Source organism: Heloderma suspectum, chromosome 1, assembly GCF_057233095.1.
Source record: "Heloderma suspectum isolate Gila_16-S chromosome 1, 16-S_ref, whole genome shotgun sequence".
In the NCBI taxonomy this organism is placed as follows: Eukaryota; Metazoa; Chordata; class Lepidosauria; order Squamata; family Helodermatidae; genus Heloderma; species Heloderma suspectum.
The window spans coordinates 440,227,333-440,255,247 of record NC_139458.1 but is presented as its reverse complement, the minus strand read 5'-3'; the positions used below and the strand labels follow the sequence as shown (position 1 = coordinate 440,255,247).

General features: G+C 54.2%; 1 protein-coding gene across 30 annotated transcripts in view; it reads right to left on the bottom strand.

Moving 5' to 3' along the window:
* Positions 1–1,373: 1,373 nt before the first annotated feature.
* Positions 1,374–27,915, bottom strand: part of DTNB (dystrobrevin beta) — a 267,328-nt gene continuing 240,786 nt past the window's right edge. For 8 of the 30 annotated variants that reach the window (XM_084829623.1, XM_084830063.1, XM_084830139.1 and 5 more), the window contains 4 exons: positions 23,855–24,014; positions 19,330–19,419; positions 16,507–16,563; positions 13,025–13,318 (listed from right to left, as the gene is read on the bottom strand). In XM_084829623.1, the coding sequence (XP_084685749.1) occupies positions 13,314–13,318; positions 16,507–16,563; positions 19,330–19,419; positions 23,855–24,014 (312 nt within the window). In that variant the 3' untranslated portion in view covers positions 13,025–13,313. Of the gene's footprint in view, positions 1,746–8,846; positions 9,113–12,296; positions 13,319–16,506; positions 16,564–18,147; positions 18,280–19,329; positions 19,420–23,854; positions 24,015–27,915 lie in introns of those variants that run through there. The other 22 variants (XM_084829730.1, XM_084829492.1, XM_084829676.1 and 19 more) reach the window with 10 other exon arrangements.

Below are 27,915 nucleotides of genomic sequence, written 5' to 3'. Positions count from 1 at the left end.
CATTGCTAATCAGAAGTGACCACATCGCTGATGCTCAGTAGAAGAGGCAAGCCCAGTTACGTCATTGGAAATGCAGCCGAAGCGCTCTGTTCCCATCTCTGGTACTTGTCTTGGGTGAAACTGTAAGCTGTATCATGGAGCGGACAGCTAGAAGACCATGCCAGGAAATGGTCATCCCTCCCCTCTGCCCCCTTGAGTGCCACTTTCTCCATCACCTCCAGACATGGTGCTTTGTTGTGCCTGGACTGGAATTTCCACACTTTCCAGAGGGAACTCTGGGGCTGGGGAAACGATTTATGGCTGGGCCAGAGACACATGAGCAGCCCAGATTAGCTGCTCAATATCCAGGATGCTTCATGCACCTCGTTTTCCGCCTCTGATGTGCCATTTTGTGTCTCTGGTCCCCTCCACCCCCTTGAGTTTTCCCCCCAAGAGGGAAGCTGTGGGGTGGCCCTCCTGATGCTGTGATCTTGGTCCATGGTGTGTGTGTTGGGGTGTGGGGGTGGGCACACTGTGTACATTGGACACACTGGGGTGTTCTGCTGCCCTACCTACCCGCCCTGTGCCAAGGACTGCCTCTCTCTGGCACCTTGGTTGTGAGGTACAAAGGGGCTGCCTCTTGATCCCCGGCTTGTGGTGGAGGCGCTGTAAGTGGGTGGAGGCAGAACGCATCCCTGACAGCACAGCGGCCACCTCCCCTGTTGCCTGGATCCAAGGGCAGCACGGCGCCCTGCACGCTGGAGAAAGGGATCCAGTCCTTGATGATCGGCCCATTGTGTGGAAGCAAGGCCTGGTGGCTGCAACAGGCTCACTTTCAGGAGCAGGTTTTGTGATCTGGGCGGCTGGCAAATGGGATGAAATGCAGAGGCCAGTGAAGGCAACCTCTGCCCACCAGGTGCATTCCCAGCCCCGGCCCCGAGCCACAGAGAACCTCCCGAGGCCTGCGGCTGCTTCACCTGCACCTCTCTCCACAGGCGTGTGGGAACTGCCGTGCCCGTCCTGGCTGCCCGAGGATTTGGCATGTGTGCCTATTGAGAGCCTCACAAGTCACCACGAGAGCTGGGATTGGGGCCCCAGCTGCCACTATGAGCAGCAGATGCAGGGAAGGTGTACGGACAGCACCCACTGGACTCAAGGGGCACGGGGCCACTGTTCAGTTTGAGGAACGCGGCTCAGCCAACTCCGCTCTGCTTCGCCACATAGCCCTTGGCTGGATTGCTCGAGTCTCTCTTGCCTGGCAGAGGACTTCCCTGACTGCTCGCCCGGGGCTTGTGGTAGGGGTGGGGAGCAGATTCTAAGGGGCCTGGTCTCTCCTCTTGGAGGTGACATATTGAAAGGGCCCTCGCTTGAGCGATTTCTACACCAGCCTAAAATCCTGCATTTAAAATGGGGCTTTCCGCTTCCATTTTAAATGCAGGATCACAACTGACTCCGTCTACACGTGCTCCCTTCTCTGTAGATGGCCGGCCCACAGCGCTACGTGTTTAAGACGACCAGAAGGTTGGCAGGACAGCAGTTTGAGACCTGAGTGCCGCGTGACGGAGTGAGCTCCCGTCTTCAGTCCCAGCTTCTGCCAACCTAGCAGTTCAACAGCAAGAAATTGCAAGTAAATAGGTACCGCTTCGGTGGGAAAGGTAACAGCGTTCCGTGCACCTCGGTGTTCAGTCATGCCGGCCACATGACCACGGAAGCGTCTTCGGACAGCGCTGGCTCTTCGGCTTAGAAACGGGGATGAGCACCGCACCCTAGAGTTGGACACGACTGGTTGGGGACACCTTTACCTTTTACCCCGCCCTTGCACGTCAGTGGTGGATGGGGACTGACACTCGGACAGGCCCCCCTGCCACCCATCTCCCTGGGCCCCGCCTCCCCCTTCCATGCTTTTGGGCAGTCCCTGCCGCTCCTCCACTCTGCCCCCCACCATGCGCTGCCACTCTGCTGCTCTGCTTTGAACAGGCAGGGTGAAAATGCCAAGAAGCCAAAATGGCGCAGGTGCGGGAAGGCTGAACGCCCATCGTCGCCACCTTCGACATCGTGGCCCCAGCAACCACACTCGGCACTTCACTCACGCTAGGAGAAAGACACGGGGAGGACATGGCGCGCCATTTGCGCATATCTGGAAAAACACCCCATTTTTTCCTTTTGAGGAAAACACGGGATAGGTGGGAGGAAACAGTGGAATAACAGTTGGGCGACGACGACGTCCTGTAATGGACCCACACAATTCAGTGAGTGAGCAACCACGAATGCGCAATAAAATGGAGGTGGATATCCCCTTGGTCTCCTCACGAGCAGGAGAGGCAACAGGAGGCCCCGGGGGAATGGGCCCCTGCGCCCGGACGCGTAGTCCCAGCCACTGGGCTTGTGAGACACACGTGGTTCTGCGCGGTATCCAAGGAGCACACAAGATGAGACGGATGGGGCCCATTTATTAAGTATCTGGCTGGCGAGAGAACAGAGCCTCCAGGTCACAGCCTTCCGTCAGCCTTGGGCCCAACACGCGGAGGGTCGCCCAGGCATTTCAAGCAGCTCTCGGCGACAAGCGGCACGGCCGCACCGGGCTCGCAGTCGCGCCCACCGCGCCGCGCGCGCGAGGGCCCAGCAGCTGCCGGCCGGCTTCCTCGCAAGCGCCCTCGCGCCGGTCGCCACCCCGCGCCAAGCCGAGCCAGGCGGCGCGGCAGACGAGCAGCGTCCGCGCTCAGCCGCGGGGCCGGGGCCGCTGGCGCTCCAGACGGGGCCCGCGCGAGACCACCGCGCCCCGCCGCGCCTCCTCTCCGCTGCCACGCCCGGGCGGCCGCCCCGGCTGCCGCGCCGCGCGCCCGCAACTCGGCCACCGCGCCGGCGGGCTCCGCGGCTGGAAGCGTCGGGGCGCGCCAGGCGGGCGGCCGGGCTGCGGGCGGCCTCGCGCGCCGCCGCCCGGAGAGGCGCAGCTCCACGCCGCGCCAGGGCCACGGCAGCCTCAGCCGGGCTTCCCGGCCGCCCCGGCAGGGGCCGCGCGGGGCGCCGGGGCAGCGGCGCGGGCGGAGGCTGGCAGGGCGCTGCCCGGCAGGCGCGCGCCCGCGCCTCGAGGACACGCCGAGGCGCCCGGGCCCGGAGACAGGCGGGCGCCGGCCGGGGCCCTGGCGGGCGGCGCTCCTGCCCGGCCCGGAGGCCGGCGCGAGGGAACGGCCCCGGCCGCCCGGCGGCCGCGTCTCGAGCTCCCTGCCCGAGCCGCAGAGACAGCCGCCCTGCGCAGACGCGGCGGCGCATCTGCCGTGCACGCGCCGCCACGGCCGGGGCGGGCCCTCCTGCCCGGAGCGCGCCGCCTCGCGGCGTGGGGCACGCGGGCCGGGGGGCCGCACAGGCCGGGGCAGGGGGCGGCCGCGGCGGCTGCCGTGAGACCTGTGGCGGCGGCCCCCCGCGCGCGCGGCGTCTCGGGCGGGACTCGGCCTCCGCTTCCCGGCTGGCTGGCGCCGAGCCCGCCCCCGCGCCTCTGCCTGTCGGCCACCGCGGGATGCGGGCCCCGACGCCGCCCGCGCGAGACCCGCGTCCCGGCGCGGCGCGGGGCCTGGCCGGCGGCGCCCTGCGGGGCGTCCTCCCGCGGTCGGTGGAGGCGGCAAGGCGAGCGACGTGCCTTCCGCGCGGGCGGGGGCCGGGCGCCGCGGGGCCGAACCTGCGAAGCGCGCCGCCAGGGCGGCCTGAGGCTGGAGGGGCGCCCGCGGCCGGAGCCGGGATCGTGGCCGCCCCAGGCGGTTTGGCCCGCGCCGCGACAGCGGGCGCAGCCTCGCGCCCAGAGGAGAGAGGAAGCCGCGGCTGCCGGCTGGCCAAGGTGGCGACGCAGCCGGAGCGGCAGCGGGGACGGGCAGCGCCGGCCCGGCCCGGCCGGTCGAGCTGGCGCCCAGGCCGTTCCTTGACAGGGCAGGCGAGCGAGGGACCCGGAGCCCCTCCGCCCCTTCCCCGCCAAGCCCCGCTTTCGCGTGATGGCCCCGCGCGGGGCGAAAGGCCAGTGGCGCCAGTCAGAGCCGTGCAGGGGCTGCGCTCCTCCCAGAAGAGCAGGCAGAAGGCGTCTCACCGGCCTGGGGCGTGGGAGGCTCCTGTGCCGGGAGGGAGCCTGGCTCCAGCTGATGCACTCGCCTCAGGGCAAAGGCCCCTGTGGCTTCACCCCAGCCTCCCAAAGTGGCAGGCGGCCTTGGAGCTGGCCGCGCCCTGCAGCACCCCTGCCGTGCAGCCCTGCCTGCTGCGGGCAAGGTGCAGCGGGGCAAAGGGGCCGCCCAGAAACGCCTCTGGAAGGTGGAGCGGGGCAGGCCAGCTGCCTCTGAATCTGTCGCCCTCTCAGGAAGGCTTCGAGCCTGGCTCTGAGCCAGCCCACAAGCCCCTCAGCCCTGGTAATGGGAAGCATCTGCGAAATGGCTTTGCAGGCTGACATATACGGCCTTGCGGGTGACGCGACCAGGAGCGCCATGGCACCAAGGGTCACCTTTAATGAACGCCAGCTGCAAGTCCGCTCATCCGTCTTGCCGGGGCTTGAGCGAGAAGAGACCCTGGGGGCTCCTGGGGCAGACCCCTCCGATGGCCCTGGCTTGCTTGAGGGCTTTGGGCGGCGGGAGGGCCCCACAGGCCAGCGGCCCAAGCGGCATGGCCTTTTCAGCCACTACAGGCAGTGGCGACCAGCCATGTGGAGCCTGGAGCAGGGCGCTGCTGCTGCTCCCAGGGCCAGCCCAAAGGTGCACCTGTGGTCAGGCCTGGCCCAGTGGCCAACACCAAGCTGCCACAGCCCTCCAAGCCCCATGGCGGGGGGGGGGAGGTTGCTGCACGGGAGACGCCCCACACTCATCTACAGAGCCCCAGCGGGGGCGGGCTACAACCAGTCCAGGGCACCCCCAAACGGCAGATGCTAATCCTCAGCCTTGCGCCCAGGAGAACTGCCCCTCCCGGCAGCTGTGCAGCCAGTTCCTGAAGCCTGTCTGCAGCCTTCCTGGCCTGCTCCAAGTGTGGAAAGGCTCAGGATCAAGCTGCCTCGGAACGGAGGACACCGTCCAGTCGTCTGGTGGATGCCGGGGGTGTCAGACGAACAAAAGGTGAGAACAGGAAACAGCCAGCAGTGGCCCCTGGATTGCTGGAGAGGATGGCGAGTTCTTTAAAGCTGTCTTTTGCGGGGCAGAGAAAGACAGGAAAGCGGCTAGATAGTTTAAATCGCCCTTCCCCAACCTGGTGCCCTCCAGACGTGTTGGACGACAGCTTTCATTGACCATGCTGGCTGGGGATGATGGGAATTATAGTCCAACACATCAGGAGGGCACCAGACTGGGGAAGAGTGATTTAAATAATGGTTGGTGGCAGTTGAGAATACAGGAAAAACTCCACCACTGACTGTCACATGCTCTGCATTTTTATCTGGAATGTGCAGGACTGAGATGAAAGCTTCTCCCAGGTTCCCTCTCTTTGTTCTCCTCCCCCCCCCGCTTGTATGACACAAGGGACCAGCAACGAGGAGCCATGAGGCACGACAGGGATCTGTATTGGGACCACTGTTTTTCAACCTGTTCATCAATTATCTGGAATTACGAGTGAGCAGTGAAGTGGCCAAGTCTGTGGATGAGACCAAATTATTTAGGGTGGTGAAAACAAAAAGGGATTGTGAGGAGCTCCACAAGGATCTCTCCAAACTGGCAGAATGGGCATCCAAATGGCAAATGCAGTTCAGCGTAAGCAAGTGTAAAGCGATGCACATTGGGGCAAGAAATCCCAACTTCCAAATATAGCCTGATGGGATCTGAGCTAGCAGTGACTGACCAGGAAAGAGATCTTGGGGTTGTGGTGGACAGCTCAATGAAGATGTCAACCCAGTGTGCAGCTGTTGTAAAAAAGGCAAATTCCATGTTAGGCCTAATTAGAAAAGGAATTGAGAATAAAACTGCCAAGATCATACTGCCCCTGTACAAATCTATGGCACGACCACACTTGGAACGCTGGGTACAGTTCTGGTCACCAAACCTAAAAGAGGATATTGTAGAGGTGGAAAAAGGCAACTAAAATGATCAAGGGGATGGAGTATTTTCCCTATGAGAGAAGGTTACAACAGCTGGAATTGCTTAGTTTGGAAAAAAGGAAGGTAAAGGGAGACAGGATATTGGTCTACAAAATTATGCCTGGTGTGGAGAATGTGGATAGGGAGACATTTTTCTCTCTCTCTCAAAATACTAGAACCCAATGGGGTCATCCTGTGAAGCTGACTGGTGGGAGATTCAGGGCAGGTAAAAGGAAGGACTTCTTCACACGGCGCATAGTTAAACTATGGAACTCGCAACCGCAGGATGGAGTGATGGCCACCAACTTGGATGGCTTTAAAAGGGGGTTGGACAAATTCCTGGAGGAAAAGACTATCAATGGCTGCTAGTCCTGATGGATATGTGCTACCTGCAGTACCAGAGGCAGTGAGCCTACGTACACCAGTTGCCGGGGAACATGGATGGGAGGGTGCTGTTGTTCTCGAGTCCTGCTTGTGGGTTCTCAGTTGACAGCTAGGTTGGCCACTGTGTGAACAGAATGCTCGACTAGATGGACCCTGGGTCCGATCCAGCAGGGTTCTTCGTATGTTCTTATGTTCTTTGGCACAAGGCTAGTCTTGCAAACGCACCATCTGGCAGCATTTGTAATACCGGTCAGCTTGCCAAAATGCAAAGTCATCTCACAGTTGTGATGGCACCAGGCAAAGTGGCTTAAAAAGGGTTAGGCTAGTTCATGGAGGACCCACCCATCATTGTTTACTTGCCACGACAGCTAGGAATGGGACCCAGAGGGACAGGAAGCCAGCGATGACCAGATCACAAGAACAGTCTGGTCAGCTTGTCATAGAATCATAGAATAGTAGGGTTGGAAGGGGCCTACAAGGCCATCGAGCCCAACCCCCTGCTCAATGCAGGAATCCAAGTCAGAGCATCCCTGACAGATGGCTGTCCAGCCTCGTCTTGAAGGCCTCCAGTGTGGGAGAGCCCACCACCTCCCCAGGTCATTGGTTCCATTGTCGTATTGCTCTTACAGTCAGGAAGTTTTTCCTGATGCTCAGCCGGAATCTGGCTTCCTGGAACTTGAGCCCATGATTCCGTGTCCTGCACTCTGGGATGATCAAGAAGAGATCCTGGCCTTCTTCTCTGTGACAACGTTTCAAGTACTTGAAGAGCGCTATCATGCTGTTTTTGAAGGCAGTGTTTTTGAAGGCAGTGGTGGTGGTGGGGATTTGGTTAAGATTGGTGGGAGCCAGAGGATGGGGCATGCAGATCTCAGTCAGGACCCCTACTGTTCCCTTCCTGACTGAGAAGTGGGTTGGATGGACAAAGGCACGTCCTGTGTTTGCCAACCCATTAAACTGGCCCAGCCAAGCAGCCCCTCTTCCTCTAGTTTCCGAATGGAGATTTTGCGGCATTAGCACTAACCAAAGCGGTGTCTGGAAATCGGTTTGGAGTGGGGTGCGTGTGTGTGCATAGCTAGATGTTGTTTCTAATGCTCAGACTAGCTGCACCAGACTTGCCTAGGCTGAGCAAGAAAAAAGGCCAGGCACGGAGGAGGAACCACCTGCCTAGGCTGAGTAAGAAAAAAGGCTAGGCACGGAGGAGGAACCGCCCTATCCAGGCCTGGGGTCAAGCTCAGACTCCCTCGTCTAAAGCTTCCAGCCCCCAAGAACAAACCTGCAGAAGGTTTGTGTTTCACAAAGACCCCCCTTGGGGTCTGCACTGCAGCTTTGCAATGCCCCCCCGCCGCTGCCTCTCCTACCAACAGTACGGCTCCCACATCCAGAAGAACCATCCTTGCCACTCTGGCGCTCCACGGGCTGGCCACGGCTCAGGCTCCAGAGCTGGTTGTCATCACTTCTCTGCCCACTTGACAGCTCATTCACAATATTTAGGCTGGACAAAATCTCCAGCCACCACAGCTGTTTCCCTTCTTGCTCCCAAAGGGGAATGTGGAACTTGCAAGTACCCTCCCCAAAGAAGAGCCTGCTACTTCGCCCCAGGCTCACTGCCGCCTCCACTCACTGCCCTCTATAAATTAGCGCCATCGCTCCATTGGCAAGAGCAGCTTTCCAAATCCTCAGGAGTGGCTTGTGCCGGGGGCGGAGGGCTGCGACACTCCCCCAGCCCTGCAGAAGGCAGGGGGCCGCCTAGTTGAGAGACTGGCCTCTGATGCCAGATACGTCGGTGGGCCAGTGTCGTGTCTGCTCAAAGGCATTTTGCTTCTTACGAGCCATCAAGCGAGGCTACAAGAAAGCCAGCTGTGCTTCCCCTGCTGTCCCATCTTCTGGAGATTCCCCACAGGGCAGCCCCAAGACAACGGATCTTTCTCCCACTCCTCTCCTCCTGGCATCAGGGCTGGCATGAGATATTTGGGGGCCCATGGCGGAAAATCCAAACAGCGGCCCACAAATTTCACGTGACACAATCCACCAGGAGTCCCCCCCCCCCGCATGTAAGCCCCACTGCAAGGAAGCAGAGCTGCACACAAGGGCAGCCCCCACTCACTTCCACGGCCTTGCTCAGGAAAGGCCCCGGTGGAGCGTGGCCCCAGGTCTCCCACTGAGCCCCCTTGCGGGGCACCCAGTCCAAGGCCGCCTGGCTCCGCCAACCCAGCCGCACCCCTGCACTGCGTGATGCGCCCGCAAAGCAGCCTGCCGGCCCACGGCCAGAGCGGCGGTCCGAGAGAGCCAGTGGGGCTGCTTCCGCCGCTGCCACACCATCCCGCCCAGCCTTCTGCCCACGCTACTGTGTGGCACAAGGGAGCTTGGCCATATGCCATCTCAAGGCTGGTTCGTGATGAGGCGAGGGCCACGACGATGCTGCTTGGGCAGGGAACAGGGATGACTCACAGGAGGGACGCTTGGCTTTTGGGAATTTTTAAAAAGTTCCCTCATTAAAACTGAGATGAGGCTCTCTCCAATTAGCGCTGGAACTTGTAAGGAAACAGGACATGCAAACCTAAGGAGATGCCCCTCACCTGCCCCCCGCCCCCGGAAAGCTGCTCTGTCTGTTGGAAGGATGGTGCTTCCCTGCAAGACTTGCGACCATGGAGGCTTCATGCTGGTGGGTGTGTCGGCTGGAGCATGCCTCTTCCGAAGGATGTGGCGACTGGAGAACGTTACCTGCACCAAGAGACAGAGCAGCTAGTCAGACGCCGGGCTGCTTCCAGGCGGAGGCGCTGAGCGCTACCAGCCCAAAGGCACGGTGGAGCTCTTGCGTCCTTTCCTCCTGAACTGTTTTTCTGGTAAGAACAAAAGATGGGAGAAGTGGCAGGCAAACCATGGGGGGTTACAAAGGGAAGACAGTGCTGTCTGGACCCCACATACCATTGCAACAGTGAGGCGGAGTGAGGGTGCGATGAAGGCCTTAGCTGGAAGCACCCCTTCCCTCCTGCAGAAGAGATGTGCACAGCCAATTGCAAGTCAGTTTGAAACCAGTTTAACGAAGTTGCATGATTGCCCACAAAGTATCCTGAGGATTGAAAGGATTTTTGTTATGTCTGTTTACGACTGCTGAGAATTTTCTCAGACATACCCATTTATGTCACTACAGTGGGGAGCCATGACCATTAAGAAGGCTTCAAACTGGTTTACATTTGCAGTGTGGACATCCCATGTGTGCCCCTCCAGAGGAGAATCACAGTGGGGGGCTCTTCCAGGGCTCCAGGTGAAAGAGGAAGGGCCTGGAAATACTGGAATGATTGGGGGTTCCCCTAGATCAGCCTTCCCCAACCTGGTGCACTCCAGTGTTTTAGACTACAACACCCATCATCTCTGGCCATTGGCACCAAGTTGGTGAAAGCTGCTCCAGGTGGTCACAGGAGGAAAGGCCAGCAAGTTCATCACATTCAGTGCAGAAGGCTCTCATCACAGGGAAGTCTCCAGAATCAGCCTGCATTTGAAATGATCACCCTCACCCTGGACACGCTCCCTCCGCCCCCCGCCCTCGCTCACTAGGAGAAGCTGCCACATGGACTGTGCAGACAAATGGGGCATCTACCTGACCACCTGGACTGCCAGGGACAAATGGGCCAAAATAGCCCCCTGATTCCCTTGCATTACTGCTGTCAGGATGGGCACAGAGTTCATCAGCTGTGCTGGCGGCATAAGGAAGCTTCTCAGTTCTGCGAAACAGTCTGTGCTATGTGGGATCCTGTTTTAGAGGAATGGGTAAGCCTAAAATTGTGCACTTAAGGTTAAAAATATGAAACTTGGCACATTTAAACACATGCATACTGAACATTTTTTGATATGGATTCCAGTAAGCAATGCCCCGTTAGGAAGGGGACCGGCAAATGTGGTAATCTGACTTCTGGTCCATGAGCCATTTATTTATGTACTACATTTTCCATATTGTCTCCCAAAGTGGCTCGTGGCCATAAGAGAGGGAGAGACAGGCCCTGCCTTCAGGCCTACAAATTAAACCGACAAGTCACAGGAGGGGAAAGGAAAGGAGGGGGGCGGATCAGCCCTTCGAGGTCAGAACGAAATAGTGAGCTAGAAGGGGACGTGTCCATCCAAGTTTAGACCAGGCTGATTTCCCCTTGCTGGTGCTCTGGTGCTGAGTAGCAGTTCGTGGGTCCTTTGGCCAAAGGAGAGGGCCAGGGGGCTCTTTCCTGTTGCTTCGGCGGCCGCAGGACCAGGGCCAGGGGAGTCAAGGGTTTCTTCTGGCAGGGAGGGGGAAGCGAACTCCCTGCAACTGCTCCTGCTCCAGCCAGTACATGGGCGAGGCTGGTCCCCCAATTCTTATCATATGTGATAACGCTGGATGTGATTTTTTAGCAAGGTCTGCAGCCCAAGAGATGGAAAATAGGAGGCAGACCTGCAGCAATCCCCTGGTTTTGTGTGCCATCAGTTTATGCACACTGGACTCGGCTGGCCCTGACAGACAGCAAAGGGACTTGCTTAAGGCAGCAGCAGCGCAAGAAGGTGAGAGCGGGGGCAGAATGCAAGACCCGGAAGTCCTGTGTGCTTGCCCACACCTCCAGAAAAGTGTCCTCTGTGAACGCGCGCACCTCTGGCCCAACGCTTGCTTTGGGCACCAGATGCAGTCAGGAATCCTGCCCCCATGCCAATAGCAGCCAAAGTTATGTGTAAATGCATGAGGAATTGAGCCTGTGCACCCAAAACTAAGCTTTGGGCCACCCCAAGCCATATACCCAAACCTCAGGGAGAGTGCCTCTGCGAGACATCACAGCCTATTATCTGACCAAATGCTTCTTCAGGGTGCAAGCCACTGTGGAGCATGATGGTGCCCTGTGCCGGTACTACCCAGCATACACAGGCATACAGAAGTGTGCGCCCCTCAAGCAGCTGTAGGCCATGCCAAACCAAATACTCAAGCAGCCAGAGAAGGGTCCTCCATGAGTAGCATAGCATCACATCTGGTTCAACTCTTTGGGCAAGGGCCATTGTCAAGCATGTGGGCCCATGGCCATTGGGCAAGGCAAAGGGTTAGCTAGGGACTTATGGAAGATATTCCCAGAAGCTACCGCTGCATCCTGGACTTGGGTAGAAGCCACAGGGACAAGACTGCAGTGCTACTTGAGTGGTTTGCAGCAGTTCTGTATGACAGAACCAGCGGACGATGCAAAGTCAATGAGGCAGAGCAGCATCGGCTTTCAGGGAGGTCCACGTTCCCTGGAGAATATCCCACCCGCACAGACAGCTCTCAAGCAGCACCCAATGCTCTCAATCTGTCGGGGCCAGGGGGCATACATGGGGAGCGGTATTTCAAAGAGATCCAGAGTTACCAAGTCCTGCAAAGTGGGGTTGAGAGTTGAAAGTTGAATCTCAATGGCAACCAAAGTGGGCAATTTTTGGCCAGGCTCAGGAAAGGCGCTATGAACTGATGCACGGGACCTGTCAGGAAGCATGTGGGGGCCCATGTAAGTGCTGCGGCGCTGCTCTTTGCCCCTGGAAAGGAAACGGTTTTCAGGAATTTAACTCGAGTAAGAGTCTGGAAACTTCAGCTGGTCCAAAATAGGGCAGCAAGATTATTATAGGAGACTGGCCAACGTGATCATATTATGCCAGTACTTTTCCATCTTCACTGGCTGCCAGTCCATTTCCAGGCCCTATTCAAAGTGCTGGTATTAACATTCAAAGCCTAAATGGCTTGGGGCCAGGTGACCTGAAGGCTCATCTCCTCCTTCCTGAAACCTAAGAGGGCCTTTTCTGCTGTGGCACCCCTGTTGTGGAGTAAGCTTCCCAGAGAGGCTTGCCTGGCACCTGCGTTGTGCTTTTTTTGGCGCCAGGTGAAGACCTTATTTTCCCAGGCATTTTAGTCTTTCAGTTTCTGTTGTTTAAAATCTGTTACTTTATTTTAAATCTTTGCACTGTTGCTAGGTGTTTTTTTTTTATTTTATACTGTAGTTTCAAACTGCATTTATACTGTATTGTATCATGTTGCGTTTTATGGTTTTAACTGCTGTGAACTGCCCAGGTAGCTTTGGCTACTGGGTGATGTAGAAATATAATAAACAAGCAGTGAGATATTACACTTTACAGAGCAAACTTGTGCCAGAACCAGAACAAATATCTTGGTTTCTAGTTGAGGTTTATCCGTAAAAAAAGGCAGGTGCCCATGATCATCATGTCCCACAGATCAATTTAAGTCCCACACAGTATCGATTTGCACACATAGCCAAGGCATTTGCACGTTTTTGAGTTATAGAATCATAGAATCATAGAATAGTAGGGTTGGAAGGGGCCTACAAGGCCATCGAGTCCAACCCCCTGCTCAATGCAGGAATCCAAGTCAGAGCATCCCTGACAAATGGCTGTCAGACATTATTAATGTCTAGTGTTAATATTAGCTTGGTGATGGGTATCTTGCCTTGTCCAACAATATTTCCCAGTGAACCACTTTCATGTCTGTTTAAAGAGATGCTATAGGGCTTTCATTGTGAACATGCAGCAATCCTTGTTTTATGTTTTTTTCTGTGTATGTGACATCTAATTCTATTGGGACCGTACAATCACAACTGGGAACATTCTCTTGCTGGAGAGAATATTCACTCACAGGCAAAAAGTATAAAACTGAAAACAAATTTATTTCAGAACAGGAGTAGATATGCAGGGGGATCCATATCAGGAAATGTTTCAGCATGATCACCGCACGTCCAGGGCAAGTTTGATTCATCTAACCCAAAATGCATGATTTGTTCAAAAGTCCCGGCTTAACCGTTCCACTCTTGGCTGCCTGGGGGCCGGCGTGGCGGGCCGTTCTGGAGTTTTCCTTGGACTCAGGCATACGTGCAATTGGAACGGAAAGGGCCACACGCTTACTTGAGTTTCTGATGGCCAGTCCAGATCCTTCCGTTTAACCTGCAAGGCAAAGGGGAGGCTGAGGCAGACAGAAGCGAGTCACTCCGCCGCAGCAGCCACCAAACCCTACCCCGGCCCAGTGTTATTCACTTACATTTAATATTTAATGCCATGCACTTGAGATGTTTCAAAAATCATAAAAACAACGAGAAATTAAAAGACAATCAAATCAAGCAGCCCCAAATCTTTATATTAGGCAGTGTGTTTCACAATCATTTCAACTAACCAGGTTCTACAAAATGGCTGCAGGAAGAAATAGGTTTTCACCACCAGTGGGGCTTCTTTTGGGAATCCCACAACTGTGACAGGAGCACAGAAAATGCCCCGCTATGCACCATCATACTTCTTGCAGGGTGGGGGGAGGGGAGGGATGGGGACAACAAAACAGGGCTCCATCACAGATCACAGGGATCACAGACCACAAGACCACTCAGGGCTTCATAGTAAGTTACATCAGTCAGACTCGACATGTGCCTGGTGGAAGCACGTTTTTAGCCAATGGAAAATGAGAAAGAACCGACACTTTGTGTTTGCACTCTCAAGCTCCTCTGGAGAGAGGGGCTGCTAAATTCTGCACCAAAGGGGCCCTTCTGTGTTCAAACGCAGCCCCACGCAGAGAGGGCCTTCTCAGTGGCTGCTCCTTTCAACGGAAGCCAGGCTAGCTTCACCTCTGTTGTCCTTCCACCAACAGGCAAGAACACTCTCATTCAGACATGCTCTTCTTGTCTAGGCTGATATGTTGCTGAATAGGTTTGAATGCTGTTATTTCTTTCTTACTGATATGTTTTTATTTGATGAGTTTTAACGTTTTAATTATAACTATTTTAATCTGTATTTTATTGTTAGCCACCTTGCTTAGTGGAAAGGGGGGCTATCAATTTAATAACTACATAATAAACTGCGAGAATCAATTCACAAGGTTGCCAAGGCAGGGCTAACTGGGGGGAGAAGATGTTGTTCACCGAGGGATTTATCAAGGGTGAGATGGAGACAGATGACTTACAGCTATGCCAAGGCATCTGTGGGGGCCCTGAAACAGCAGCAGTCACCCACAATCCAAGTGCCTGCCTGAGGACACTGTGCAAGGGAGGCTGGTGTCACGCCCTGTGGACTGAGCATCACTTCACTGGACTTCAGTGGCAGAACTGGACCATGCTGGAGAGATGTCAGAACACACATTTGGGTGACTTGTGCCAATTTTTCAGCTGTATCCAGGTGGAAAGTTTTTGCGCAGTGTTCAGGGCAGGAAAACTGCTCTGTTGACAAAGCAATTGCCTTAACAATGCCACCCTATTTCGCCCTCTCACAGTGCCACTCTTGCCAGGAGGGCTGCACAGCCCACACTGGCCTTGCCAAGTGTGGGAGGGCAGAGAAGGGTGAGGGAGGGAAGGGATCATTGCAGGGTGGAGGCTGCACATGCCAGCTGGGGCATTTGTGTGTGCGAGCACACATGCTTGCATGTGTAAGTCACCACCTGGAGGGCGCCTGTCTCTGAGAAACTCACACCTGACTTGCAGGCATGATCACGGTCTTGAAAATAGTTGGACCTAATATGGGAGGCATTGGTGTTATATTTTTTTTGAAGCTGCTAGAGTTCTACACGAGGTGGTTTTTCATGCTTGCCCATTTGCCCACGTTCACTTTTGGGTGCTTGGATATCTTTGGGGGCTTTAGCATTCTTTGTGGCGACTGAAACAAAAAGAGGCCTCTGTTGGGCCTGGCAGATGTACAACCGAGCAGCAAGAGTGGCAGAAGAACAAGTTCTCAGCCACAGGGACCGTGGTGGTCTGTGCCTTGCACACCTGGCCTGCACCTTCGCATCTGCTCTCGTTCTGGTTTGATGCTGAAATGATATTGTGAAAGTGCTGTGCAAACCCTGTCAGGAGGCCAAGTGTGTGCCTTTTACAGCCGGGCAAAGGGAGGTCCTTGGGGGTCCCTAGTCATGCTTTGGGTGGTAGGATGATCATGCTCTGGATGGGGTTGGGACCTTGCAGCTGGTGTGCACACTGATTCAAAGCCAACACACAAGTGACCCTGAGTGCAGCACAGGCTGCGTGGCCCGCTTGGGTCCGGGTGCAACCTGACAGGCTCATGTGACAACATTAAGGCTGCCAGATGTTAAAAAAAAAACTTATTCATCTCAGGGGAGATCTGATAGCACTCTTCAAGTATGTGAAAGGTTGTCGCAGAGAGGAAGGCCACGATCTCTTCTCGATCGTCCCAGAGTGCAGGACACAGAATCATGGGCTCAAGTTACAGGAAGCCAGATTCCGGCTGAATATCAGGAAAAACTTCCTGACTGTTAGAGCAATATGACAATGGAACCAATTACTTGGGGAGGTGGTGGGCTCTCCCACACTGGAGGCATTCAAGACGAGGCTGGACAGCCATCTGTCAAGGATGGTCTGGCTTGGATTCCTGCATTGAGAAGGGGTTGGACTCGATGGCCTTGTAGGCCCCTCCCAACCCTACTATTCTATGATTCTATGATAGGGCTCTTCAAATCCTTGCAAGGTTGTCACAGAGAGGAAGGCCAGGATCTCTTCTCGATCATCCCAGAGTGATCATCCCAGAGACATGGAATAATGGGCTCAAGTGACAGGAAGCCGCATTCCGGCTGAACATCAGGAAAAACTTCCTGACCGTTAGAGCAATACGACCATGGAACCAAGAACCTGGGGAGGTGGTGGGCTCTCCCCCACTGGAGGCATTCAAGATGAGGGTGGACAGCCATTTGTCAGGGATGCTCTGGCTTGGATTCCTGCATTGAGAAGGGGTTGGACTCGATGGCCTTGTAGGCCTATTCTATGATTCTATGATCTGTATAGTTCTATTCAATTACATCTATATCAGTATGCACATGGAGAGGAAAAAGCAGACTTCCTTTGTTTTTCCATCACCGGCATGCATGTTGCAAGAGATGCTCTCTTCGAAGAGGTGTGCTCTTGGAGCCAGGAGTGGGGGGAGAGATTGGAGGGGGGAAGGCCTCTTCTATGATGAAGCCTGCTGCCCATGGTTTTTGTAGTATTTGTATTAAAAATAATCACTGCTGAAAAGCCTGTTTTAGGGGCACCTTTAAAACCAATTAGAACTACTTTAATGGAAGAACTGAACGATCAGCTAATGGTGCAGCAGGTCCTTGGTGCGCTCCCAGCGCAGGAGAACAGAGGTGCCAGTTTTGCTTTTACCTTGGTCCTTCCCGTTCTGCATCTTGTCCTCGTCCTCTTCACCTCCTTCCTCACCTCCTTCAAGAGAAAAAACACACTGCAGGGAGAGCCTCTTGGGCGGCGCCTGTGGGCTGGGCTGCAATGGCAGACAGCATAAGAGGCTCTGCTGCCCTTTCCATAGGCGTGGGGTAGCCTCTCCCTCTCTCTCTCTCTCTCTCTCTCTCACACACACACACACACACACACACACATGCTCGTGCACATGCACACACACACAACCCCAGTCCTTGGTCTGGGCCACATGCTTGAACTGGACAACAAAACATCCTCTCAGCAGAAAATCGAATCCTGCAGGTCAGGAGCACTGATGGGCAAACCCTGCAGAAGACGCACTTATAGGCCCTTCTAGTCCCGCCTGAGCGTTCGGGGCGGTTAATTTCAAGTCAACCCAAGAAGATTGGAAGAGACTGAACGGGTGCGTTACATTGGCAAAGCCCCCCATGCGACAGCTGCGGTGGCTCCAGCTACTCCTGCAGGCCTAGTTCCGAGCGCAGGTGGATGCCCTACGGACACAGAAGACGCTGCGGGGAGGGAGTAGGGCCTGAGCAGAGGGGCTGAAAGTACAATGAGAGGGGCAGAAAGGCTAAAGGAAGCGCAAACGCCCCAATACAGCAGAGGACCAAGCCTGTGGCGGGGAGAGAAGGCGTCATCAAATGGGGAGGGCATGAGATGGGCCCACAGCCCACCCACGCAGCCGAGAAGGGCCGGTGTGGGCATGGAATCTACGTGCCTGGCTTCCCGCAGGAATCCTGGGGGGCCTGGGCAAGATCTGCTTTTCCAAGGGAAGGCGGCTAGCGGTGCGCTGCCACACCGGCTTGGGAGCATGGAAGCTGCCCGATCAACGTGCCCTCCCTGTGGGACCTGCATCCGAAGCCCTGAAGCAAGACTGCAGGGGGGTGGAGGAGAGCCAAGGCTTCTACCTGCTTCCTGGCTGGACTCAAGAGAGCCCCTTTTGGATTCTCGCCTGGGCACAATTCCTCTCTCCTGTAGGCCAGCCAGGGAAGGCCGGCTTGCACAGCTGTGGTGATTCGACTGCCTGGGGCCCTAACAGGCTTGGAAAATGAGCCCAACAAGGCAAGGAGCGGCAGGGCAAGGCAGGGCGCTGTGCCATCAGGGGTACTTCCGTCATTAACTGCCTGGCTCAGCACCGGCTGCTGTGGAGTCCCAGCACCAGCTGCTGCGTCCCTTGATTTACACAAATGGGAGGATGCCAGACACTTCCCAGGCCCCCTCCCCGTGTGCTGCTCATCACAGCGGGAGCCTGCCCTTCATTTGACCCGCCATCTCCCTGCACAGCCCACAGCTCCACAAAACGCACAGAGCTGCAAGAGCTGCTGACAGAACAGGCCCCACTTTGTTACCGCTCGCCCGAGACTCTGCACTTTCCTGAGTGCGAGGGGGCAGACTCACCAAGCCCCAGCCCTGATGGGAAGCTGGAGCCAGTGCCTGCAGCTCTGGAGTCTAAAGGCACCCAAGGGCCCCTCTACCTTCCCAACCCAAAGGCAAAATCTGCAGGAGACCATGAAGATGCCAGCCCATCCCACCACTGGTGCGGAGCCCACGAAGTCCCTGCCTGTCTGACTTTGCCCCTGGCCTGAGTACCTTTTCCACAGAACTGCATCCTTAGGGGCCCAGCCGGGCTGCAGAGAGGCCCTGTGGGTTGCTGCCAGCCCTTTTCTGAGCTGTCCTGACGTGTGTCGGAGCGCCCAGGAGGGCTCAGGCTGTTTCTAGGAACTGCAGCAACAGAAATGAAACTGAGGGGGATGCTGCTGGCCTTCCAGTCCAGCATCCTGCCAGAATCCTCCCTAAGGCAGCCCATACCAGAAGCCTCTGCACCCTCCCTGGGTAGAAGTGCACCCCTGGATATATGACCAGATATATGGATGCTTCCAACTCTTCAAGGACTGATTTCACCTGACCTAATCCAACTAATGTTCACCCAACCTGCTCAGAGAAACCTCCACAGCAAACCGTGCATGCACGTGCCTGCACAGCACACTGCTCCCACGGCAGGGAGTTCTTCCTAAAGCGCCTGCGTGGTGCAGTGGCTAGGGTGCCAGCTAGGACTGGGGAGACCAAGGTTCAATCCCCACTTGCCCACTTGAAGCTCACTGGGCCATCATGGGCCAGCCACTAACTTTCAGCCTAACGTACCTCACAGGATGGTTGTGAGTATCAAACGGGGAGGGGACCAGGTACTCCACCTGGAGCTCCTTGGAGGAAAACTTAAAAGAAACAGACCTAACACTCTGCTCCCCCATTCTGCACAGCGCGCTGTGGAATACGTCTGCAGGAGTCTCTGGGTCATGGTTTGTTTGATCTGGAAGGTCCAGATTCTCTCAACCTTCCATCATCTTTGGAGTCTTCCCACCTTTCCATGTCTGCCTCAACTGTGGGGCTGGAAGGTCTCCACTCCAGCTCCCGTAGGTGTCATACAGCAGCTGGGGCATCTGCATCTGCAACGTGAACTCCAGTAGAATTCAGCACTAGAGAGCTGAAAGGGGTCACCGAAGCCACCCCCTGTTCCAAAACAGGACACCTGAAGTGTCTGTGGCAGGTGCCTGTGCCAACCTTTTTGGGGAGGACACAGCCCTTTTTACATGTTGGCCCCAAACAGCTCAGGGAGACTTCTTGAGCTATCTTGTCGTGATCAGTAAGACTCTGGGCAAATTTCTCCAGTGAAAACCTCCCTGCAGAGAACCTGCCCCCACCCTTTATGCATGCAGTCCTGAAGATGCCTGCTGGGTCTACTGGGCCCCATGCTTACGCCCACACGCAAACTACCTGAGTGAAGCTCCTTCACCAAAGACGACATTGTGTTGGTAATTGAATCAGCTGCTACCAGCAAATCGTTACGGAGGTTTCGTCGGGTTCCTGGGGGGAAATGGAGATGAAGGAACATGAACACACAGCTTCCCAAGAAAAAGCATGGCAGGTGGCTATCGCACCACAGGCAACCTGCCCCCCATGATGTGGCGTTCAGGACCTGAACTAAAAATGCCCCCGCCACCCCGACAGGATGGCCTGCTTCCCAGTGGAATCCATACCTTGCAGTTCCATCCAGTCTTCCACTGGGATCATAGGCAGCGCCAGCTACACAGGCTCCCCATGATGCTGAGGGAGAGGCGGACTGATGGGTGGGGGCTAAGCACTGAAGAACCTCTAGGCGCAGGCCTCGACGCCTGACCCCCACGCTCCCGCTCTGTACACTTACTCTAAACCACTCCTCCAGCAAGATCCATGGACAACTGGGTGAGAATCATAGAATCAGAGAATGGTAGGGCTGGAAGGGGCCTACAAGGCCATCGAGTCCAACCCCCTGCTCACTGCAGGAATCCAAGCCAGAGGTTGCATGAAGGTTTCAGAACATGTTTGGTTCCCGGAAGAGACAGGGAAATTTTTACTCATCCTAAATTCCTGTTTTTCCAGGTGCTCAGAGGGCACTCTTTACATCTTCCCATTATTCCTATTTTACCAGGAGGAGAAACTCCCCACCCTCCCATACCCAAGCTAGGAGAACTGTCACCTTGCTTGCTGACCCTTAACAATATGAATATATAAGTTAATGAAGTTAGGAGAAAAAGATTAACTGTAGAGAAAAGCGAGGAAGATCCCTGTAGGTTTCAGCTCAGTTGTCCTGCATCTGCCTATGAGTGTGCATCAGCCCAAACGCTCACCATCAGGGTGCCCTCTGGACACCTAGAAGAACAGGAATTGATGGAAAGTAAACATGCCCCCAAACGTCCAGAGGACAGTCTTTATATCTGGGATATCACACGAGTAGGCGCATCCTCAGGGTGGGACTTCTGTGGCACAGGGCCACACCTCAGGAAACTAAGACACTCTGCAGAGTCCCAGGCCCCAAAGTGGCAGCAACACAGGTCCACTGAGCAGACATGCTCTCTGACCATCCAATCAAAAGGCTGCTTGGGTCCCCCCATCTCTATGGAGTGGGCACCCTCTCCAGATGCCTTCGGTCACCTTGAGGGAGACGTTCCATGGATGCTTCTTCCTAAGGAAGACCGTATAAAGGGTACCAACAAGGTTTCTGTCATCCTAATGTCAGATGTCCTTGCTAATTAGAACTGCAAGGCCCTTCTCCTATCTTGCTTGTGCCAATCCCTTTCTCTGGGGTGCACTAGAAGGGCAAAAGATGGAGTCCAATGAGATGGAGTTGGCCCTCACTGGAATGCTGAGCAGCACCTTATCCTTCGGGGAAACACACAGCTGTGTGGGCTGAGAGCTCGCAGGATTAAATTCACCTGTCATGTTGAGCACGCTCTCCAGATATGTGGGAGTGTCTGCCTGGGGCCTTCAGTGAGGCAGTGGGGTCAACTGGGGACCAGTGTTGGGAGTCTGTTTCGCTCCCACTCTCTACAGGTACTGCAAGCCTCCGGCGTGCTGGAGAGGAGGTGTTTGGGCATGGCTGGGAGTGTCTGCCTGGGGCTTCGCCTGATAGTGCGAGATGTCCACAGGAGTCCTCTTGGCTTGCAAAGAGATCAGTCGCCAGCCTTTGGAACTTGTCATGATGTTGGGCAAGTAACACCCCGTCAGATGGCGGCATCGTCTCCCAGCTGAGCCTCACTCCGGACTCCACTGCTGAAGGCCCGCAAGGCCAGGGGCTGCCCTCACAGCTGGGCTCGCCCACCAATACCTCAAGGCTGAGCCAGGTTCACTGTCCGCCTGACAGCTGTGCATGACCTGTGCAAGAGATCCAACTCTCTGTTGCTGTTCTTTCAACAGAAACCAAACACTCAGCCCCTCTGGGAATCCAGCTTGATCCAAGTGGCTGAAGAGAGCTCCTGTCCATCTTGACTATGAAGGCACGCTTGATAGCCATCTAACTTCTCTCCTTGCTTTCTGTAAGGAGGGTGATAAAAGCAGGATAATCTGCCCTTATTCTGGGAGTAGATCATAGGCCAGAGGGCAGAGCTGGGTTCTGCAATTGCCTTTGGTCATAAGCAACCTGCAAGAACTTCCCATGGCTTGCCCTGATCAGAACAAGCAGCTTGGATTCATAGAATAGTCATAGAATAGTCAGGTTGGAAGGGGCCCACAAGGCCATTCTTATAGGCCAACCTATGGAGACCAAGGAATCTCTCCTTTAGCATCTATGCAGCTGTGGTGGAATGAACCACTGCCAGGTGGAAGCATACTTTCTTTAAGAATGTTTAAATCCTCACTCTACAAAGAATGAATCAAGGAGTTACCCAGAGTGGTGCTGAAAAGAGGGAAAGGGTTCTATTGCCACAAGGTCAGACAGATGTGAAAAGTTGTCCTAGACTGATAGGAACTTCGGAAGTAACAAGCTCCAGGACCCCCCTCCCCCCGTGATGTGAGGGGAGAATGGACATCACTGTCATTATGCCGACGGCCGTTTCTTCTCTCCCTTGTGAGAGGTGGACTGAGCAGGGAAAGTGGATGGCGCTTGCAGGCTCCATCTAGATGGGAAGCTTCTGGATTCCTTGGGCTTGCAGGGCTGCATCTTTGCTTTTCTCTTGGTCCAACATGACGGAGAGGTGGAGTCCATGCCAAAACCCCTCAGTCAACAGCAAGCACTCCCAGCTGGAGAGCGTCCGAGGCTCAGCTAGCAGGGCTGCTGTGAGGAAAGGGAAGTCACCCCTGGGCCATCCGTGATTAACCCAACAGTGTCAGGTTCCACTATCCAGAGACCAGGTGAACAGCAACTAGATGACGGAAGCCAGAGCTGATGCCTTAAAGAATTGTAGTGTGCAAGGGGGATATGGCTGGGGACTTGGGTTTCAGAAGGCTTGGCATCTGGTCTTCCAACCAGCAGGAGGCACTATCTCAGATATAAAGACTGCCCTTTAGACACCTGTGAGCAAAAACAGCTACCCAAATCTACCCTCAGGTGACATGTCCTGCCATGAAGCCACCCGCCAGGGCATCAGGAGCTGGACTGCCACTGAGGTGGGGTCGCGAGATGCCTTGCTTTAGTGATTGCATGTCGGCTGCTCTGGAAGCTTTTTCCGCTGGGGAGCACAACAGACATACTATAAATAAATAAATCCATCCGTCCATCCATCCATCCATCCCTGGGCAAGAGCCAAAAGGATGGGAGGGATTTCCTTTTTTATAAGTTCCCCCCAAACTCCTTTGCCTTGCTTTTAATTTAGGTGATGGCATTTTCTCTTTTATCACACATAAGCGCTGGGAGCAGGCAGAGCAGGATCTCAGTCACCCAAACTCCTCATGCTGCCGTTATAATGATTTTCACTATTCCATGACCACCCCTTTCCGTTCAGCAGCAAAAGATAAATAATAAAAAATAAATAAAAATCATGACCATTTATTTAATAAATATCCCGCCTCTCAGAGCGCACCCTCACCTAGCAGCTTAGAACAAATGAAGAAACAAAAGAAGCAGAAACAAATGTAAGACATTAACACTGAACACAATTTTAAAACAGCAGGAGCTAAAATATCAAGCCAGTGAATTCTTCACTAAAGAGCAGAGTGGAATAAAACTGTTTTAAAGGTACAGCTGAAAGAAACCAAAGAGGGGCCGTGTCTACCTCCTGGAGGAGGAAACGCCACATTTGAGGGACCACCACTGAGGAGGTTCTGTCTCTGGGACCCATCATCCTGACTGACCTCAGGCAGGGTCAAATGAGTGTAGGGAGTCCTTCATATAACCTGGGCCCAAAGTGTTTGTTTGTTTATTACATTTATATCCTGCCTTTTTTCCTCTTTAAGGAACCCGAAGCAGTGTACGTAATCCTCCTCCTCTCCATTTTATCCTCACAACAACAACCCTGTGAGGTAGGTTGGGCTGAGAGGCAGTGACTGGCTGGCTTTAAAGGTCAAGACCAGCACTTTAAAATGAGCCCAGAAATGGAGAGGCAGCCAGGGCAACTGGCACAGAACAGGTCTAACATGCCTCTACTGCCCAGCTCCTACAAGCATTCCAGCTGATGCCTCAATCCCAGCCTGTTTTTAAAGGCTGCCCTACACAGAGAGCTTTAAAGCAGTCTACTCTGGATGTACTCAGGATGTGTGGAATCAGGGGGTGTGGAATCACAAGCAACAGCCAGCATTAGTCATACATTCTATGCAGAGGAGCTGGAGGAGGGCAGGGTGGTCACAGAGCACGCCAGAGAACACAGTGACGTGCTTTTTAAGTGCCCCAGAAGAAGAAGAATATTCTAAAACGTGTTGGGCCGATAGAGTCTTTATTTTTGTGCATCTCAGAGATTTCATCTCCCCCTCCCCGCTTTTCCCCATGTATTCCACACGCACACAGACACACACGGGCAATGGTGTATCACAGGGTTCGTAACATGCTCACCTTGTGCAAATGCTTCCTGAACATCTCCACCAACACCAGCAAGCGAATCTTTGGGCACGTGAGTGGGGGTGGAGCCAGCAGATGTGGATCTGACTGGTGTGGGCATTGGGCGGCCAGCCCCACAGGGGGGGGAAGTGTGTGGAGAACCAGCTGCCTGGGCCTGAAACAGACACGGAGCCAGGTTTAGTCTCTGCTGTCCCTTCTTGAACAGCTCTTCCAAACAGAAAGATGCCAACCATCAGAATCTCAACAACATGTGCTCTGTCAATGGAAATTCACACTGTCTGGTGCCATCTGTATGACATGCGGCCCCTGGCATTCATTCGTGCAGCATGTGGACCACAAAGACATCCCCAAAAACCTCAGGAGCAGAGGAAGCTGCCTTAGAACAGGTCCCCCTACTTTGTTCACCTAGGCAGTGGCTCTCCAGGGCCTCAGTCAGACATTAAAAGGTCTTCCTCCTCATCTGCTACCTGAGATCCTTTTAACTAGAGACCCTGCCAGGAATTGGACTTGGGACCTTCTGCCTGCAAGCAGAGGCTCCATCCCTGAGCAAAAGGCCCCTTCCATAAACATAAAGCTACCTCAGACTACTGCCCCATCTAGCCCTATGAACTATTCTGGCTGGGTGAGGCTCTCAAAGGCATCATGCAGAGGGAGGCAGGGAGAGAGAGGGAGAGGTGCCTTTTTGTCAGCTGAGATCCCAGGATTGTACCTTCCGCCTGCAAAGCAGATGGGCCTGTAGTCCTCAATCAAAAAGACACCCTGAAAACATGATAGCCGTTTGCCTTGGTGACTCCAAAGAAAACAACTCCACGTGTGTAATAGCATTCATCACTCAATTTCTAAGACTTGGAAGGGCTGCTTCCATTTGGAGCATGTGAGCATCCCAGGATTCTGGGTTACCTCCGGAGGCAGGTGGAAGGCAGCAAGCTCATTCACACATCACCATCGTGGCTTGTCCGAACCTGGGTTATAGGGTCCATAAGGCTTGTGGAATGTGCTGGAAGCAGGGGGTGTCAGTCTTTTTCCAGGAGCAGAGATGGCTGTTGAGGCTACACTGAGGGAAGCTGAAGAGTTACTCAGCTCCAGAAAGGCCCCCTCAAGAAAGGCCCCCTCTCAGCAAAGAATCCCTCACATGACAAGCACAAAAACCCATTTGGGGCCTGTGCTGAAATAAGTTGGAATGGGTAATGAGTCTGCTTATTAACAGAGGTCTGATGCTGCACATTTGTAATCCAGATACTCCCAAATGCCACTGTTACAGATCAAGCCAATTGAGCTGGACTACTGAAGGAAGGTGAAAAGGCAGTGATAGCTGCTGGGACTCACCACCTTTAGGACACCCTAAGCAGCATCCGCTTGGCACCACACAGCATTTGTTCCACACCTACATTCCAATTCCAAAGAAGGGCAACGCCAAAGAGTGTTCAAACTACCGCACCATTGCGCTCATTTCACAGGCCAGCAAGGTGATGCTCAAAATCCTACAAGCTAGGCTTCAGCAGTATGCGAACCGAGAACTACCGGAAGTACAAGCTGGGTTTCGAAGAGGCAGAGGAACTAGAGATCAAATCGCCAACATTCGCTGCATCATGGAGAAAGCAAGAGAATTCCAGAAAAACGTCTATTTCTGCTTCATTGACTACGCTAAAGCCTTTGATTGTGTGGATCACAACAAACTGTGGCAAATTCTGAAAGTGATGGGAGTACCAGACCACCTTACCCGTCTCCTGAGAAACCTGTACGAGGGTCAAGAAGCAACAGTAAGAACCAGACATGGAACAACCGATTGGTTCAAAATTGGGAAAGGAGTACGACAAGGCTGCATATTGTCACCCTGCTTATTTAACTTATATGCAGAGTACATCATGAGAAATGCCGGGTTGGATGAATCACAGGTCGGAATTAAGATTGCCGGGAGAATTATCAACAACCTCCGATATGCAGACGATACCACCCTAATGGCAGAAAGCGAAGAGGATCTCAAGAGCCTCTTGTTGAGGGTGAAAGAGGAGAGTGCAAAAGCTGGTTTGAAACTCAACATTAAAAAAACTAAGATCATGTCATCTGGCCCTATCACTTCCTGGCATATAGAAGGGGAAGAAATGGAAGCAGTGACAGATTTTACTTTCTTGGGCTCCAAGATCACCGCAGACGGTGTCTGTAGCCATGAAATTAAAAGACGCTTGCTCCTTGGGAGGAAAGCTATGGCCAACCTAGACAGCATAGTAAGAAGCAGAGACATCACCTTGCCGACAAAGGTCCGTCTAATCAAAGCTATGGTTTTCCCAGTAGTAATGTATGGCTGTGAGAGCTGGACTATAAGGAAGGCTGAGCGCCGAAGAATTGATGCTTTCGAACTGTGGTGCTGGAGAAGACTCTTACGAGTCCCCTGGACTGCAAGGAGGTCAAATCAGTCCATCCTAAAGGAAATCAACCCTGAGTGCTCATTGGAAGGACAGATAATGAAGCTGAAGCTCCAATATTTTGGCCACCTAATGCGAAGAGAAAACTCCCTGGAAAAGACCCTGATGCTGGGAAAGACTGAAGGCAAAAGGAGAAGGGGACGGCAGAGGATGAGATGGCTAGATAGCATCACTGATGCAATGAATATGAACTTGAGCACGCTCCGGGAGAGAGCGCAGGACAGGAAGGCCTGGCGTGCTATGGTCCATGGGGTCACGAAGAGTCGGACACGACTGAACGACTAAACAACAACAAACCTTTCAGCAAAACATCTTTATTACTAACCCTTCAGCATTCTCTGCTGTTAAGGTTTTATGCTGCATTATGTTTTCATTGTTAGCTGCTGTATTTTAAATGTTTGCCATTCATTTTGTAAGTTGCCCAGATAACTTCTTGTGATGGGTTGGCTTACAAATGGAACAAGTAAAGAGTAAAAAGTGTATAAGCTGAGTTCTCACTTAACAGAGTATCAAATAGCAAAGAAGCTGAGCCTCCCAGCTGAATTTTGTACCATCTCAAAGGCAGAGTCTCACATTCAGCATACATACCATTAAATGAGGCATAAACAGAGCTCACAATGCATCCTCACGGGGGCTGTGGGTACTGAACTAGGTGTCCACACCTGAAAGGATTCTTGAAAATGAAATCTTCAATTGGATCCAAGGGATGGTGAAAAATCATAGGGGAGAAGTCTGGGAGGCTGACAGTCACTGTCCTGGATTGGTTTGTCTAGAGCAGCCTTCCCCAACTTGGTGCCCTCCAGATGTGTTGGACTGCAACTCCCATCATTCCCAGAATGATGCAGTCCAATACATCTGGAAGGTACCAGGATGGTGAAGGCTGTCCTGGGGAGTGTGTGGGGCCCAGATACCTGTGTAAGACATTGCTGGGGTCTGGCCTGCTCTACTGGCTCCATGCTGGTCCAAGAAGGGATACTGTTTTAACCTGAAACAATTTGGGCAGGATGGCACCCTTGCCACAGGAGTGCCGAAAAGCAGTTACATTCACAGTGAAGCCAGACAGTGGGTGCCGGCTCTTCAATATCAGAAAGGTGGCAGAGCAGGTTTTGAACAGATTCCTGGCTGAGAGAAAGCCGACAGGAGCTGGGGAGTGCCGGTTCGAGACAAGTCAACCCCAGGGAACGCGGGTGGAAGTGTTCCTAATCATCCAGAGGTGGGGGTACAGCTGGGCAATGAGCTGACAGGGAAGCGTGATAGTGGGCCAAAGGGCCATAGAGGAAAACCTGCGCAGAGGTATTTGGCACTGTTATGCGAACTGTTATGTGGGGATGTTGCCTTGGACACGGGGGGCACCGCCAGTGGGTGGGGTGGAGGTGGACACATGCTCCACGGAGGGCTGAGGGGCCCTGGTGGCCTCCCAGTGAGCTGCTGCTGCTGCTGCTGCTTCCCAGAGTGGGCCAGGCAGCAAGGGCGGATCTGGCTGGGCAAAGCACCGCTCGGCTGCGGAGGAAGTCGAAATGCCTCAAGAAAGATGAGTAAGCAACAGTTGCTTAGGACTAGCAGAATGCGGCAAGGCAGCCCTAGCCCAGCCTGGAGAGGCACATGAGAGCTGCCTGCAGGGGGGCTGTGTCC